The 17,853-nt window shown below is 41.3% G+C and overlaps 1 protein-coding gene across 5 annotated transcripts in view; it reads left to right on the top strand.

The window, feature by feature from the left end:
* CNTNAP5 (contactin associated protein family member 5) overlaps positions 1 to 17,853 on the top strand; it is an 884,209-nt gene that overhangs the window by 461,028 nt on the left and 405,328 nt on the right. For all 5 annotated transcript variants that reach the window (XM_055262660.1, XM_055262659.1, XM_055262661.1 and 2 more), the window contains exon 8: positions 2,702 to 2,966. In XM_055262660.1, the coding sequence (XP_055118635.1) occupies positions 2,702 to 2,966 (265 nt within the window). The remainder of the gene's footprint in view (positions 1 to 2,701; positions 2,967 to 17,853) is intronic.

The following is a 17,853-nucleotide window of genomic DNA, read 5'->3' as shown; positions in this document are numbered from 1 at the left end:
GTCAGTCCATGTTGATTTCAAAAGTAGCATTTTTACATGCAGCTCATTTTTCTTTTTTTGCCTCACTTTGGTGAATGGGGGTGGCACCGATGGTCCTTAACACTCTACGTAATTTCTGTCAGCAGTAAGCACAGCTGAGACAGGACTGCCAAAATAGTGGCACACAGCAGCTGTGTGACAGGAAACTGAACTGCAAACACTCACGTGCGCCCAGAGAGCTGGGTCAGATTCTGTGTAGAAGGAATTTCCCATCCACCCACATATTTTCTCTCCTACTTGCCTTCAGATTTGCCCTTAGAGAATATAGTAGAGGCATGCGCTAAAGACAAAGAAGTTTTAGATAGCTGGAGTGGCTGCTTAGGGGCAAGAATGATAGAGGGAAGTGTGAAGGGAATCGGGGGAAGGGAGAGAGAAGCTGGCCTAAGGTGAACGAGGAAACTGTCCAAGGACAGAAAGCATATCCCAGTGCATTTCAAAGTTTTCCTGCTCTCTGTTGAGCTAGGTGTGCATCCCCACTCACAACCTTATCTTAGTAGTGACAATCTCTGAGGCGTTTATTTAAAGCCCTTGCTCTGGAGGACCAATCCAGGAACTCCTTAGATTCTGAGCAACCCTGTATTGTGCTCAATAAGTTAAGCCCATTAAACAATGAAATGAAGGGAGACTGAGGAAAGAGAGCCAGGCCTCTGGTCAGATGTGAGCAAACTGATCAAATAAGGAAAGAATCTCAGTTCCTCTAGTCCTCCACTGTCCTGAAGCTGCCTTCCATGGCTGTGATCCAGAGAACACTCAGAAGAGGGCTCGGGTGAAGCTAAACTGGGTTTTAGATAACTCCTGGAAAGGGGATACTTTTGCAACCTCCTATGCCTTTGCCTTCTTCATGTTTGTGAACATCCCCACTCTACACAACCTCAGACTTTGAATGCAGCTGTGCTTTGGCAGATTTGTTTTTACAAAAATGATACTGACCTCAGGAAAGGAAAATATAAATAAATTTATTACTGCATCCTAGCTTCTCTGCATAGCATTTGTGATTTGGCTTCTTACAAAAGACAGCCCTACCACAATGAGTTGGCCATCATTGGTGATGTTTTTATTCTTGAAAGGGAATTTACCAGAGATCCAAAAATGCAAATTAAAACAACTGTGAGATACCAAGAGCAACTTGGTGGATTTTTTTAAATGGTAGCACTCAGTGCAGAGGATGGAGGTATCAGAGATGGTGGCTAAAAGCAAAAGCCTCCAAGTTAGACAAACATGGGCTTGTCTCCCATGTTCCCTGCTGACTAGACACATGGCTTTTGCTAAGTTATTTGTTCTAAGTCTGGTTTGTGCATCCTTTAAATGAAGAAAATAATACATTATGGCATTGTTGTGCAGAATTCACAAGATATGTATGTAAGTGCCTATCCTATTGCCTGGCACAGTGGGGTGATATATACTGTGGCTGACTGCTTGATGGATATTAAGGGCCTTACCCTCTGACACATTAATTAACTTGTGAGGATCTAGCTTGAAGGGAAGAAAACATCTAAACAACTACAACAAATGATTCATGCAATAATATGCTCATAGCAGTGTGACTGATGGATGAATCATTAGAAATGTGCTACTGGTAGAAGTTTGTTTGGGGACTGTTATTCATTTTCAAGAATACGAGACTATCACAAACAAACATGGTTGGGACCTACGGATGTTCTTCCAGGTAGAGGTTTTTGGAATCAAACCATTACACTGCTCCGGGACTGAGAACTGTACTATGTATCTAACTCTGCCACCTGGCCACTTCTGTGGAAAGTTAAATTCAGGTAGCCATTCAGGTTAGGGCGTTCCCCTTGTGGGATCCTTACCTTTTTTTGCTATGCAAAGAATAATCTTCTTACTCTTCTTTTGGGTTCGATGCACACTTAATATTCCCCAAGACCAGTCCTCTATTCCACTCCTCATTTATGTTATTGAAAATACTTTTACTAAGTTAAATATATGGCCCATGTCACTGCACTGTTTCTAAGTTGGAATGAAAACTATTCATGAAGCATCAGAGGGCTTTCAAGCTCTGCCTCTCCTCACCTTTCCAGACTTACCTCCTTTATGCTACCCGGACCTTCGTGTCCCACTAACTACTTAGAAATGGCAGGTTCCGTGGAATTTCGTAGGGATGCTGTTTTGCTAATTTCTTCAAGCCTTTGCACAAACTGTGCCCTTTGCTGAAAATGCTAGTCAAGGTACCCCCACTCCACCCCTTTCTTAATTCCTTCCTTTGTTTTGTTTTCCCTCGCATAACCTTTGCTTGTCCAGTTATTTCTCCTGCCCGGCTCCCGCGGGAGCTGGTATCTAGCCCTTTTTTAGCACGTTCCACATTGTGAGCTTGGCACATAGTTGACTTACCGTAGGTATTTATATAATGAGTATGTAATTATTTTTACGTCCCTTAGAAAGTGTGGATACTTCCATCCCCCTTCCTTCTGGGACTCTCAGATGGCCCTCTTTGCAGATAGCATTGTGATCCTTAACACATGAACGGAAAACGATCTTGTGAGTGTGTCTGAACAAAGCCGACATTTTTTTCTTCTTTAAGATCTTGCTGCTGAATGTGGAATGATCCTGAAATTAAGGTCAGCTCCAGGTGGTTGTTTATATCAGCTGTCAGATTGCAGAATAAAAAATGGCTTTTATATGTTTGACTTTTATTGTTTTCCAGGGCAATGTCACTTTTTCCTGCTCCGAACCACAGATTGTGCCCATCACATTTGTCAACTCCAGCGGCAGCTATTTGCTGCTGCCCGGCACCCCCCAAATTGATGGGCTCTCAGTGAGTTTCCAGTTTCGAACATGGAACAAGGATGGTCTGCTTCTGTCCACAGAGCTGTCTGAGGGCTCGGGGACCCTGCTGCTGAGCCTGGAGGGTGGAATCCTGAGACTCGTGATTCAGAAAATGACAGAACGCGTAGCTGAAATCCTCACAGGTACTGTCTGCTGACGCTCTGGATCAGCTTCTTGTTTATCCAAGTCGACAAAGGTTGAGGTCCTGACAAAAACATACAGAATCCAAATCTCAGGGATATGGGTTAGTCCAGTATTCACAAATTTACTCCAAGTCTGAAGAGGCAGCATTTTTTATTTTTTTAAAGATGGAGTCTTGCTCTGTCGCCAGGCTGGAGTGCAGTGGCTCCATCTCAGCTCACTGCAACCTCCGCCTCCTGGGTTCAAGTGATTCTCCTGCCTCAGCCTCCCGAGTAGGTGGGACTACAGATGCACACCACCACGCTCAGCTAATTTTTTTTATTTTTTAGTAGAGACAGGGTTTCAACATGTTGGCCAGGATGGTCTCCATCTCTTGACCTTGTGATCGCCCGCCTCGGGCTCCCACAGTGCTGGGATTACAGGCCTGAGCCACCGTGCCTGGCCAGCATTTTTTTTTCTTGATAGGTAACAAAACAAAACAGTGAATTTAGAATTAGCTATGTCAACTTTGGTTAAGTGCTTAAATTTCTTAGTCTCTTAGCAGTCTCATTGGAAAGATGGGAATAAGAATTCTTACCTGGGAGTATTTAGCATAATCTAGACCATTTATAGAACTCTCTGCTAGGTTCTCTATAAACATGGCATGTATCATACAGAATCTTCACCATGCTCACTGAAGGAAGTTACTATTTTTCACTTAATAAATGAGGAAATCAGAAGTCATGGCAATCACTTCAAAATCCCATGTTCCTAAGTGATGGAGCTGGGATTTTATCCTGAATTTGCCCGACTTCCAAGTCTATATTCTCCTTTTAAACCACATTACCATGGAAGTTTTTATAGCCCCTAAATTCTATTTCAAGTAAAAATCAGTAAATTTAAAACCATTTAAAATATGTATACATATATATTTTTAATGTATTCAGTAAATGCTAGTACATATGGCACCAGGGAATGGGAAAACTTTTAAATGGTTCTCAAATGGCCAAAATTTGGGAAACACTGTTTCATTGCCATGTACTACAGATCTTACTGTCTAGCAATATGCAGCAGGTCTGAGAACAAATTGTATTTTTGGATACCCTGGCTCCTCCAGCTGCTGTTCCTTCAACATGGAGCAGTGAAAGTCTCTCTCTCATTCTCTGTTATGTTACCAATATCTGATGTCCTTCAAGCAGCAGCGTATTTCCTATGTTGACAAATACTCATTGAGGTCAAATCTCACATGCCAAGGATTGGGCAGGGATTGGGCTGTGACATGCTGATAGATGAAGTTCTTTCAGAAGTCTCCCTGAATAAACAATCTGAATAAAAATCTCCCTCTGCTTTTCACCACAGGGCAACATCCATCATGGGTTACACTACAATTTAATTTAGATGCCTTTCTCTCAACTGGACTGCATGGATTTTTTATCCAAGTAGATTAGCAAAAATTGAGTTAAATTGTAAAGGATATGACTTAATAGTTGTCGACCTAAAAGGAAGAAGCCAAGGCAATATTAATATAAGTAGATAGTTTATTTGGGCCAAGCTTGAGTATTGCAACCTGGGAATATAGATTCAACTTGCCCTGAATATATACTCTGCTCTGATTAGCTGCAGTTAGAAGCAGATTTTTAAAGAAGAAAAAAAAAAGAGGCAGTTTCTATGTTATCAGAAATTTACATTAAAATCATACCAGCTAAAGATTGCCTGTGCATTGTTCTTTGTATCGCAGATTCCAGGAACAAGAAGATAATGAGTGAGGCAGGTAGTCAGGAAAAAAAAAAAAAAAAGACTTTAAACAATTGCCTGGAGCATGGGTGCCTTGAGCTCAGGGGAAGGGTGTGTGACTGAAGTTTCATACTCATGCCTCTCTGGGCCCGATATACTTTGCATCACTCACATAGTTCAGACTGCTCTGAGCTGTTTTTCTTTTCTAATAGTTATGGTCATGTCAGACTGTGGGAGACATTCAAATGTCCATAGGTGAACAAAATGGCCCACTGAACCCCTGAGCATAGCAGAAAGTCCTGAGTCTGGAAGTCAGGCAGTCAAGTTTAAAAGTATTAATATGTTTTCTCCTTCCTTTCCTGTGGCCCTGGATAAACTTTGTCTCATATGCAAAATGAATTGTATTAGTTATCTATAGTTGCATAACAAGTGACAGCAATATTTAATGGTTGAAAACATCATTTATTATGTCTCAGTTTCTGTGGATCAGAAATCCAGGGACAACTTGGCTGGGTGACTGGCTCAGAGTCTCCCATAAGGTCACAACTGATTTGCCAATGGGGACTGAAGCCATGGCAAGGTTCAGTGGAGGAAGATCTGCTTCCACACTCACTCATGTGCTCAGGCAGGCCTCAGAAAATCCACTTCCACATGTAGGGAAGTTTACATTTTTCCCCTCAAGTTATTTAAGAATAACTTGAGTCTATAAAAGAAATGAATTATAGACAAATTAACAGGAAAAAATGCATACACATTTTATTACATGCACACGTGTGCACAGGAGTCACAAAGACATACAAAATATAAAAGCCCAAAGAAATGGCAGATGATTGATGCTTTTATATCACCTTGAGATTATAGAAAGAACCAGGGTTTAGAGCATGGCCAAAATCATGTTATGGGCCAGGCACGGTGGCTCACACCTGTAATCCTACCACTTTGAGAGGCCAAGGAGGGCAGATCTGTTGAGCCCGGAAGTTCAAAATCAGCCTGAGTAACATGGCAAAACCCCATCTTTACAAAAATCTGAAAATTAGCCGGGCATGTGGGTGCATGCCTGTAGTACCAGCTACTCGGCAGGCTCAGGTAGGAGGATCAGCTGAGCCCAGGGAGGCCGAGGCTGCAGTGAGGCATGATCATGCCACTGCACTGCAGTTTGGGTGACAAAATGAGATCCCATCTCAAAAAAACAAAACAACAACAAAAAACAGGTATGGTAGTAAATCAGGTTATGATGGCAAGACAGGTAATTGAGGGGAGAGAAGAGGAGGTTCTGTTTACCAAGCTGATCTTAAAATGTAGGTGAAGCCATACAGGTATCAGCCCTTAGAGAGAATAAATGACAAATGTGTTTTTCAGACTCTTAAATGTTTAGATTCTCAGTCCTCGATCCAAACAAGGGAGAGCCTCACAGAAAGCCTTGTATCAATGCAGGTTTTCTCTACAGATGCAAGTCCCCCAGGAAAGACAGCTTTGCAGGGCTACTTCTTTTGGAACAGTCCTCTCAAAGTATGTCAAAGAAGTATATTTTGGGGTGAAATATTTTGCTTTCTTTCACAAGCTTCCTCATGAGCCTCTCCAGAAGGCTGCTAAGGGTGAGAGAAAAAGCACCCAAATAGAAGCCACAGTCTTTTTACAATCTAATATTGAAAATGGCATCTCATCACTTCTGTCACATTCTATTCCTTAGAAGCAGGTAAATATGCCCATCTCATGTCCAAATGGAGGGGATGACATCAGGGCTTGGATATTTGCAGGCACAGATTATCCAGGATCATCTTAGAGATTGCCTATCACAAGAGATTTTAAAAATTTGTAAGTTGGTGCTGGCAATTAAATGAGGTAGTATATCTCAAATACTGAACAAAGTGTTGAGTAGCTATTTAACACATTTTTCTTCCTTCTGTGCTGACTCAAGAGATATAGCTAGAAGGGGCCTCGTTCTACAGAGTCATAAAAGTTAAGAATGAATTTGTGCAGTCAGAGGATTTTTATAAAATTTATTAGATTTCCAGTAATGGAGGTGAGTTAATCACTTAGAATTATAATATTTTTCATGTTCCAAATTATAAAAGTTAAACCTCAATCCTCCTTATTTGAAAAAGAAAAATGTGAGCTGGCACTGAGCTGTTTCTCTCTAATCGGTGAGATGTTTTTGAGTAGAGAGACTTGTAGGCCTCAGGTCAAAAATGAAATTTTAATACAAAGAAGGCCCTGGCAGCACATTGCTCTTAAAAATCCAGGTGCTGTCTGTATAAGCGCATGTCAGTCCATTAAAATGCATTTATGACTGAAAGAGAGTCTGGTAAGAGCTACCACCTTCCCCAGCTGCCGAAAGGGAACAAATCATCAGTTATTTCAGACCCACCTCTCAGAAACTGAAATAAGCAAAAAGAAGTTTTTAAAATGTGCAGCCAGAGTTCTCAAAAACTCTTGTGTAATTCTCTGCTAAAGAGAATTTCTATGTTTTTGGAAAATTTGAACTTAATGTTTTTTAGAAAAGAATCAAGGTTTTGTGTATTCTTCGATTTTCCCATCTGGGAGGAGGAAGGACGAACAAATAATCAAACAAAAACAGTTTTCTCTTTCCATACATTTCTGAGGAAACTTGTTTTCAAAGTACTTGAGCCTATATTGGCTTTATAAGAGATGAAAATCTCATATGAACAATGAAAAAATAATAACAATTGTTCCAATAATTTTTGAGAGTCAACGGGGCTATACTTGACATTTGGTATGTCCCAAATGGGTCAGAGAATGCAGATAATCAAAGGTTTATTTGAGACTAGTTCTAACGTCCTGGATCTAAAAGAGAAGGTAATTCCTTTGGAAAGGGCAGTACAACGATGCCTCACACCTTCAAATCTGTTCCCAGAGCTTTGTACAGTGTGCTTGGCTTTTTAGGAAGGAAGTAGTTCTTATTTAGGGATTTTTGCATTGAAGATCAAGAAGAGACTTGCAAAGTAAATGCATCCTCAAAATAGAAGACATCTGAATTTAGTTATTCTAGGGATGAAGTTTCAGGAAGATGAAGGACAACAGTGGAATCCCTTTCTTGTATTTTTCTTTATTTTCTATTTTTGTCATCTCCTTTTTTTGCAAGCCTTATATATGTGTGTATGAGGAAAGGTAGAAGACCTCATTTCACAGTAAGGGATCTGAAAGTAGAACCAGCAGCCATTGTAGATCTTCTGCCAGTTAGGCATTGTGCTAGGGGCTTGTCATACAAAACTGTAGAAAAACTCATAAAACTTTATAAGGCGGTTAGTACACCAACACACATAGAAAGAAACTGAGAATACGAATTTAAGTTAAAGTAGCGAAAGTGATGTTCAACCTCAGCTTTTTCCTTAGAATTCCCAAGTTCGTGGTCCTTACACAGTATCCTGCTACTCTCCATATTCATTGTTCATACTGTCCCTTGCTTAAATAACTCAAGTGTAAAGAAACTCTGCTTTACATCTCTAGATAATCTACAAAAGACTCTTAAGGAAAGTGGCTATTTAGGTCTAAAGCTGTGTCTTTCAAAAACAATTTCATAGTGGTTTTATTCTTGTATTACTTGGGATTCACACTAGATTGGAAGTCTGTTGTCTTTATAAACTTCTGTGTACTTTAGCTAAAATTAACTGTATCATATTATTAAGTAAATAATATGGGAGGCTGAGGCGGGTGGATTGCTTGAGGTCGGGAGTTCAAGACCAGCCTCACCAACATGGTGAAACCCATCTGTACTAAAAATACAAAAGTTAGTTGAGTGTGGTGGCGCATGCCTGTAATCCTAGCTACTTGCTACTCAGGAGGCTGAGGCAGGAGAATCACTTGAACCTGGGAGGCAGAGATTGCAGTGAGCCAAGATCCTGCCACTGCACTCCAGCCTAGGTGACAGAGCGAGACTCCATCTAAAAAACAAACAAAAAAGTAAATTATATATATATATATATATCCATATATCAACACACACACACACACACACACACACACACACACACAAATATTCATTGGCCGCTGCACTCCAGCCTAGGTGACAGAGCAAGACTCCATCAAAAAAAAAAAAACAAAAAAAGTATATATATTATATATATATATATATATATCAACACACACACACCAACATTCATTGAGAAAATAGGTCATACTTTCTTCAGACTTTTTTTTTTTTTGGTGCTCAGTACTGATTCTTTAAAAGGATTATCATCTAAGGATGAAGGCTGCCAAGTGACATGAGGTCTACTTCAGTAAGGGCCTGTCTACTTCTAAGGACATTGCCTTGCTTTGTGCAGGCTTTCCCATTCTAATTTTCCCCGTGCCCATGAAACAAGATTAGATCTCTCAGAATTCAAACTGAAAGATCTGATCCATGTGGAAAGCCATGAGCTTCACTAGAGCAGAGAACAGCTTCTAGGAGTCTTCCTGGACTGTGAACCTTATCAGAAAATCCATTTAGGCAATTCTCCAATGAATGAGCAACTACCTGGATGACCTAATTTATATATTTTAAGCTCCCAGTTCTTTCTTACTTTTCATAAGGTACCAAGAGCCATGGGGACCTCTCAACATGGTCATGTGGTCATGAGGCTCTCTCAAACTCCATACCCTTTCATTGAGCAATAGATGTCTATTTTTAATGAAGGATGTGGCTGCCGTTTTAAAGGCTTTTATGGAGATGCTTAGAATGGAGTTTAGTGTTTTTCAAAACAACCTGAATTACTAAGAAAACAGGACATTTTATAAAGGTAAAGGAGACCACCTGGTTTGTTTTCTTAGGAGGAATAGGCAGAATGTTTTGAATGTCATATGAAATCACAAGCAATCTTAAGAGAAAACCAGCACCACTCTAATTATTTGAAAGAGATCTGACATTTCAATGTTATTTTTATTTTTCCTATGGGAAAATACAAGGCAAGGAGAATCAAAAGAAACAGGCATGGAGTTTTAGCTTACGTTTTTGTTTGTTTGTTTTTGTTTTTTGTAGTGCTTCTCAAAATGTCAGACAGTCTGGGCAAAGAGCTTGAACTCATGCTTCAGTGGTTGTGCTCCAGACTACCTGTGCTCTAATCAGATGTAGGACATGAGTAAGTCTTGTTCCGTTAGCCTCACTGTCCTCATTTGCTGAAGGAGAGGATCAGTCTGGAATCACAGATGCTCCCTCCAGCACTATTCATGATTTCTTGAGCGAAAACAATAGACCAGCCCACCCCTTATTATCTTCAAAGAAATCATCAACCCAAGACTCTTCTTTTGAAACCAGTGTAAGTGGTCCTGAATGATTGGGAGTACCCAGGGCCAAGCCCCTTGCCAGAGGTTATACTTCCCAACTCCCAAAACTCTGGTGCACTTTCTGGAGTCAGAAAAGTAAACTTAGCCTATTTGATACCCTGGATTTTGTGGATGAGTTGCTTGCATGGTCTTAAAAAGATTATGCTATGACTCTTCACAACCGGTAGACAATTAGGAGACAAATATCCAAATATCCATAGGGTTTTTTTTTTGCAAACTTCCTTAAATCATAGTAGACTTGTGTGTGTGTGTGTGTGTGTGCGTGTGTGTGTGTGTGTGGCACGCACGTGCATGCCTATGTTGGTAGGAGGGTTAACAAAATATATTAGGTCTTCAAACTATGTTATAGAGGAACAATATAAGTTGTAGGTACCGAAGCTGTTTCCTGCCGAGAGAAATCCAGGCAGAGACACAGCAAGGGTCTTTGGTTGTGGCACCAGCTTTCCTATAGCTAACGGTTGGTATATGTGAACGGGAAGGCAAAGCAAGCAGCAGTGAGGCAGGCAGACAGCCCACTTTGGATTCCATTAAAGCATCTTCTCCCCAGAGCCTCCTAGATGCACAGTGTACTGCCTTGATGTCACCGGAGGCATCAAACTCAGACTGGGATTTTTGGGATTAAGGAGTGAGTCTACATTTTAAAGGCATGGTTTTGGCACAATAAAATGAAATCCAGAAGGGCTGGGGGTAGAATCCATACCTAGGGATCTGACCCTGGCAGCTGGCACCACTTGCTCATTATTAGCTGAAAAGGCAAAAGGTGAAAGCTGATCACCTGGGACAGACAACATCTCTGGACAAAAGGCGACGTGGCCAGCAAAGAGCCAGAAACCAAGAAAATACCATGACAAAGTGTCTGTAGTCAAGGCAAATGGCTTATTGGAGATGCCATCTCAGCTCATCCCATTTAATTCCTAGGAGCAAGCAATAGTGTTTATCATATTTCCTGGCCACCTTATAATGTTTCACTCTTTTGATAATTCCTTGAACAGTACTAGTTAGAGATAAGGTGTTCCAAAAAAGCAAACAAACAAACAAAAACAACAACAACGAAAAACATAAAAAACATTTAAGCCATCCTTTCTATCAGTTAATTTTCTATGGCCAGTAGACTTTTGTGACTAGCTTGCTCTTTCTCTAGCTCAACATATGATGAGATTCTCGGATCAGCAGCCATAAGGAATGTTTATTTGATGATTATTGAGCATTGACTACATTTACATTAAATAAAATATGTCATCCTGTAGCTATGGTCAACACGACCCCCTTAGCTTTCAGAATTTAATCTCAATTGATATTTTCTCAAGAAACCTTTTCAAGGCAGGCCAGGTGCCTTGTTTCTTTGGTTTTCTTCTTTGTAACGTTTGCTCTAATTATGTATATGTATATATTCATCTGCTCAGGCTGCTATAAGAAAATATCACAGACTAAGTGTCTTAAACAACAGAAATATATTTTCTCACAGTTTTGGAGGCTACAAATCCAGGATCCAGATGTTGGCAGGTTTGATTTCTTCTGAGGGCTTCTCTCTTTGCTTGCAGATGGTTGTCTTTTTTCTGTCTTCACATGGTCTTTTCTCTGTGCATGTCTGTGTTTAAATAGCTTCTGCTCAAAAGGACACCAAACATATGGAAACTTATTTTACCATAATTACCTTTTTAAAAATCCTGTCTCCAAATACAATTGTGTTTTTAGGTACTAGGTGTTGGCACTTTAACATATGCATTTTGCAGGGACACGATTCAGCTCACGCAATGTATATTAATATGTCTATTTAATTGTTGTCCAATGCCCTTCTCTTCAGTAGAATGTAAGCAACCATGGAAACAAGTACATTATTTGCCCAAGCCTTGGTCCAACACCTTGCTTACCACACGTCTTCCATAACTATTTGCCACACGCATGAATAAACTAGTGGAGTTGACCTCTAAAACATTTCTGAAAGATAGAATTTTAACAGAGAAAGAAGAGTTAGTAGTGATTTTTAACAAACAGTCCTGTTACAACAATTATATGCCGCATAATGTGTCAAACCCAGTAATGAGTTATACTCAGGGGGAGTACTAATTAGATAAAGGGCAAGGGAGCTCCCAGAGGTAGGGAGATGGCCTGGAGAGCTGCATCGTGCAGGATGGAAGTGCTCACTCTGTGGAATGCTGGCAGCCAGGTGGTTATAGGCTATAGCCCTGCAGTTAACTGATCCCCAAATAGGCTATAGCCCTGCAGTTAAGCTGATCCCCAAATATTGCCCTTTCTCATAGAAGCCATTTGTAGCTAGCCACCACCTGCACATCAAGTAAACATGACGAGGCCGCAAGTTTCATCCTCTGCTTCAATTAAGTTGTCATTAATGCCTCGGTATTTGAGCTAAGATAATGTTAATGAGAAAATCCCATTAGCAAGGGCAAAAAAGTGGATAGCCACAGGGCTGTGACTGTCACAACAAGCTGTCTGGTTTGAGTTTCAGAAGATAGTAACATGATGTCACAACAAGCACAGAGTTCGAGTTTCAGAAGATAGTAACATGATGAAGCATTTTGTGTTATGGAAAACTGAGAAATGCAATTGCCTGAACTTTAAGATACCAAGCAAAGGTTGGAAATGTTTACCAAAGTAGTGATTTCTTGGGCATCTTCAGCTTTTTAAGTTTTGGATAATGACAATGGAAACATTGCATTTCTTAACTCACTGTTTTTTCTCTATCTCTCACTCAAAAGAGGAATTGTAGGAGATTGAATTTTTTTATCATAGCAGATTAATCTTCTTGTCAAACCTGCTATCACTTCCCTTTTTCTTTTATATTTTTTACCTTGACAATTTTCTCGTATAACTTACGTTCCTCCCATTGGCTTTAGGAAACTTTTGGAGTATCTATTCTGCACTGGATACTGTGATTGAACCTGGGAGGGAGGCACTGCCTTCCAGGAGCTCATAGGCATGGTTGGAAGAGACAGTAAAGAGGCATTAATGAATAATAGAACACGTTCCTGGGACACTGGGGAAGCACAAGGAAGAGGCAACTGGATAGGTGAGAAAGGGAAGACTTTCTAGAGGTAGGGATATCACAGCTTGATTCTTAAGAATAAATAGAATTTGGCCAAATAAGGAGGGAAGGAAAGGATGCTCTAATAAGAGAAGAGAAATTAAATGAGAACCAGGGGTGTAAGATTATGGAAGCTTAGATGCTTGGGGCCCAGAGGGCAAAAGATGAAGCAGAGTTTTGGTCAGGGACCCCAGAGTTTGTGCTGTATCTTGGAGAGAATAGGGAAATAACTCTCTTGATAGTTTAGCTTAATGGTTAGCATGTGGACATTTGATCTCAGCATTCAAGTCTACTAAGGAAACCACACCTTCACCATCAACCACAAATGTATTGTGACTTCCTAACAGACCCTAGCGGATGGCAAAGCCAGATGTTTTCCCTTTATGCACCGATCAAGGCTTTTCAGGATCCAGGTTACCTTGAAATATGAGCCAGGCATTAATGACTAGGAAAGGTTTAACCCGTGATTTATGGCTAATGCTCACGAGAGGGCCTGCTGCTGACACTTGGCTGTGGAGATTCAGTTGGTCTGATGCTCAATCCATCAATGAGCCTTTGGAGAGGGCAGAATGCTGCCCTGCTGATACTGGGGCAGGGCAGGGGGCGGATCCCAAAACATGACTCAGACTCTGACCCCCAGGTACCTGTCATCCCACTGGGAAGAGGAGACTTACATGGACGGATTGTTAATACCACAAGGCAGTAAATATTATGAACTAAATAAATAGATCAGACAGTGGATGCTATAGGAATTTAGAAAGAGAAATCACCATGCACTAGTCTAGTCAAGGAAAACCTGCTTCATTCATTTCTTGATTTATTAACTTACTAATTTATTCAATCAATCAATCATTCATCATATTTTATATGCCCTGCACTGTGCTAGCTGGCTGTGATAGAAAGTAATAAAACATATGTTCTCTGTCTGTACAGTTTAGGAAAGAATTTGCTGACACAAAAACTTGGCCTTGGAAGATTGGGGGATGGATTTCGATAGCAGGAAATGGTAAGGGTAGCGTATAGGTGGAGCAGAGGCTGGGTGTGGAAGCCCCAATTCACTAAGTATATTTACTTGGAGCATAATGAACAAGTGGTCCAGCTGGAGTAGGGAATTCTTGTAAGGATTTTGGAAAATAGCCTGAAAGGACAGAGGGAGACTTGGTTACAGAAAGAGTAGATTGTCTAACTAAGCAGTGTGATTTTCATTCTCTGGGCTCCATGACCCAGTGGAGGGGTATTTGCTGTGAGGTCGATGATAACCTTGCTCTTTAGGTAGTTGGATCTAGCAAGGTGTCCTCTATCAGAAAGAGACAGGGGGCTGGGAAAAGAGGGGGACCATTAAAGAAATTCCCAGCTTCAGGGATAAGGAGTAGAACAAAAGTAAGAGAGGGAATTTGAAGGCATATGTGAATTCAATCTACCATATGTAGGGAAAAGTTAATAGAATTTGATAGCTGATGGATAAACAGTGTGGCAGCAAAACATAACTCAGGCTCTAAATTGCAGTATAATGGTACTAGTAATGGTAATATACTCTTCTACTATGTAACTGACATTTTCAGACTAACTTATTCAATTATTCATATATTGCCCACTTTATTCTCACAAAAGTTGACTGTGAGATAGTCAACAAAAGTTGACAGCTACCTTCAAATTGTTAAATAAAAGCATGAATGAGAGGACATAGAAAGACCATTGAATTGAGTTTTATGGGGAAGATAAAGTCTAGAAACTTTCAAGTCAAGCCAATCAATTTTGTTTCTATTTTACAGATGATGTGATAGATTTAGAGATATTAAGAAATCTGTCTAAATTTCCGGAAATTGTTAAGTGGCACACGCTAGAGCAAGGAACAACAGGTGAATAAAGCCATCAAGGAAATGTGTAACAAGTTATCTCCAGGGTTGGAAGCAGTCCTTGGGGACTATGATCTGGCTTGGGCTATCTTTTTGCTCTTGTGTGTGGCTGTAATGGCCTAGGGTAGTCACGGCTGACACTTAAGGGCCCTGGACAGCCACTTGGTTACAAAGGTTCATTGACACCTTGCAACACTGATTATGATCTTGCTTTTCATTTTGTCTTCAAAACATAAAAAAATATGTTAAAATATGGTGACAATTGAAGTGCAAAGATCTGTTAGAAATTTTATGGAGGAATTGGTTGGGTTAGAAAGAGAGAGAGAGGGTGGAGCCAAGATGGCCGAATAGGAACAGCTCCGGTCTCCAGCTCCCAGCCCCAGCGACACAGAAGACGGGTGATTTCTGCATTTCTGCTTGAGGTACCGGTTTCATCTCACTAGGGAGTGCCTAACAGTGGGTTCAGGACAGTCGGTGAAGCGCACTGTGCGCGAGCCGAAGCAGGGCGAGGCATTGCCTCACTCGGGAAGCGCAAGGGGTCAGGGAGTTCCCTTTCCTAGTCAAAGAAAGGGAAAACAGACGGCACCTGGAATATCGGGTCAGTCCTGTCCTAATACTGCGCTTTTCCAATGGGCCTGGAAAACGGCACACTAGGAGATTGTGTCCCGCACCTGGCTCGGAGGGTCCTATGCCCACAGAGTCTTGCTGATTGCTAGCACAGCAGTCTGAGATCACGCTGCAAGGCGGCAACGAGGCTGGGGGAGGGGCGCCCGCCATTGCCCAGGCTTGCTTAGGTAAACAAAGCAGCCAGGAAGCTCGAACTGGGTGGAGCCCACCACAGCTCAAGGAGGCCCGCCTGCCTCTGTAGGCTCCACCTCTGGGGGCAGGGCACAGACAACCAAAAACTCAGTGAGAACCTCCACAGCCTTAAATGTCCCTGTCTGACTGACAGCTTTGAAGAGAGTAGTGGTTCTCCCAGCACGCAGCTGGAGATCTGAGAACGGACAGACTGCCTCCTAAAGTGGGTCCCTCACCCCTGAGCAGCCTAACTGGGAGGCACCCCCCCAGTGGGACAGACTGACACCTCATTCAACCGGGTACTCCTCTGAGACAAAACTTTCAGAGGAACTATCAGACAGCTGAATTTGTGGTCTCACGAAAATCCGCTGTTCTGCAGCCACCGGTGCTGACACCCAGCCAAACAGGGTCTGGAGTGGACCTCTAGTAAACTCCAACAGACCTGCAGCTGAGGGTCTTGTCTGGTAGAAGGAAAATTAACAAACAGAAAGGACATCCACACCAAAAACCCATCTGTACATCACCATCATCGAAGACAAAAAGTAGACAAAACCACAAAGATGGGGAAAAAACAGACCAAAAAAACTGGAAACTCTAAAAAACAGAGCACCTCTCCTCCTCCAAAGGAACGCACTTCCTCACCAGCAACGGAACAAAGCTGGATGGAGGATGACTTTGATGAGTTGAGAGAAGAAGGCTTCAGACGATCAAACTACTCTGAGCTACGAGAGGAAATTCAAAACAATAGCAAAGAAGTTAAAAACTTTGAAAAAAAATTAGAAGAATGGATAACTAGAATAACCAATGGAGAGAAGGGCTTAAAGGAGATGATGGAGCTGAAAGCCAAGTTTCGAGAACTACGCGAAGAATGCAGAAGCCTCAGTAGCAGATGCGATCAACTGGAAGAAAGGGTATCGCTGATAGAAGATGAAATGAATGAAATGAAGAGAGAAGGGAAGTTTAGAGAAAAAAGAATATAAAGAAATGAACAAAGCCTCCAAGAAATTTGGGACTATGTGAAAAGACCAAACCTACGTCTGATTGGTGTACCTGAAAATGATGGGGAGAATGGAACCAAGTTGGAAAACACTCTGCAAGATATTATCCAGGAGAACTTCCCCAATCTAGCAAGGCAGGCCAGCATTCAGATTCAGGAAATACAGAGAACGCCACAAAGATACTCCTCGAGAAGGGCAACTCCAAGACACATAATTGTCAGATTCACCAAAGTGGAAATGAAGGAAAAAATGTTAAGGGCAGCCAGAGAGAAAGGTCGGGTTACCCACAAAGGGAAGCCCATCAGACTAACAGCTGATCTCTCAGCAGAAACTCTAAAAGCCAGAAGAGAGTGGGGGCCGATATTCAACATTCTTAAAGAAAAGAATTTTCAACACAGAATTTCCTATCCCGCCAAACTAAGCCTCATAAGTGAAGGAGAAATAAAATACTTTACAGACAAGCAAACGCTGAGTGATTTTGTCACCACCAGGCCTGCCCTAAAAGAGCTCCTGAAGGAAGCACTAAACATGGAAAGGAACAACCGGTACCAGCCCCTGCAAAAACATGCCAAATTGTAAAGACCATCGAGGCTAGGAAGAAACTATAGCAACTAACGAGCAAAATAACCAACTAACATCATAATGACAGGATCAGATTCACACATAACAATATTCACGTTAAATGTAAATGGGCTAAATGCTCCAATCAAAAGACACAGACTGGCAAACTGGATAAGGAGTCAGGACCCATCAGTGTGCTGTATTCAGGAAACCCATCTCACGTGCAGAGACACACATAGACTCAAAATAAAGGGATGGAGGAAGATCTATCAAGCAACTGGAAAACAAAAAAAGGCAGGGGTTGCAATCCTAGTCTCTGATAAAATAGACTTTAAACCAACAAAGATCAAAAGAGACAAAGAAGGCCATTACATAATGGTAAAGGGATCAATTCAACAAGAAGAGCTAACTATCCTAAATATATATGCACCCAACACAGGAGCACCCAGATTCATAAAGCAAGTCCTGAGTGACCTACAAAGGGACTTAAACTCCCACACAATAATAATGGGAGATTTTAACACCCCACTGTCAGCATTAGACAGATCAACGAGACAGAAAGTTAACAAGGATATCCAGGAATTGAACTCAGCTCTACATAAAGTGGACCTAATAGACATCTACAGAACTCTCCACCCCA

Source organism: Symphalangus syndactylus, chromosome 22 (genome assembly GCF_028878055.3).
Source record: "Symphalangus syndactylus isolate Jambi chromosome 22, NHGRI_mSymSyn1-v2.1_pri, whole genome shotgun sequence".
NCBI classification, from domain to species: domain Eukaryota; kingdom Metazoa; phylum Chordata; class Mammalia; order Primates; family Hylobatidae; genus Symphalangus; species Symphalangus syndactylus.
Note: the sequence above shows the minus strand (reverse complement) of the source record. Positions and strands in the feature narration are given on the sequence as shown.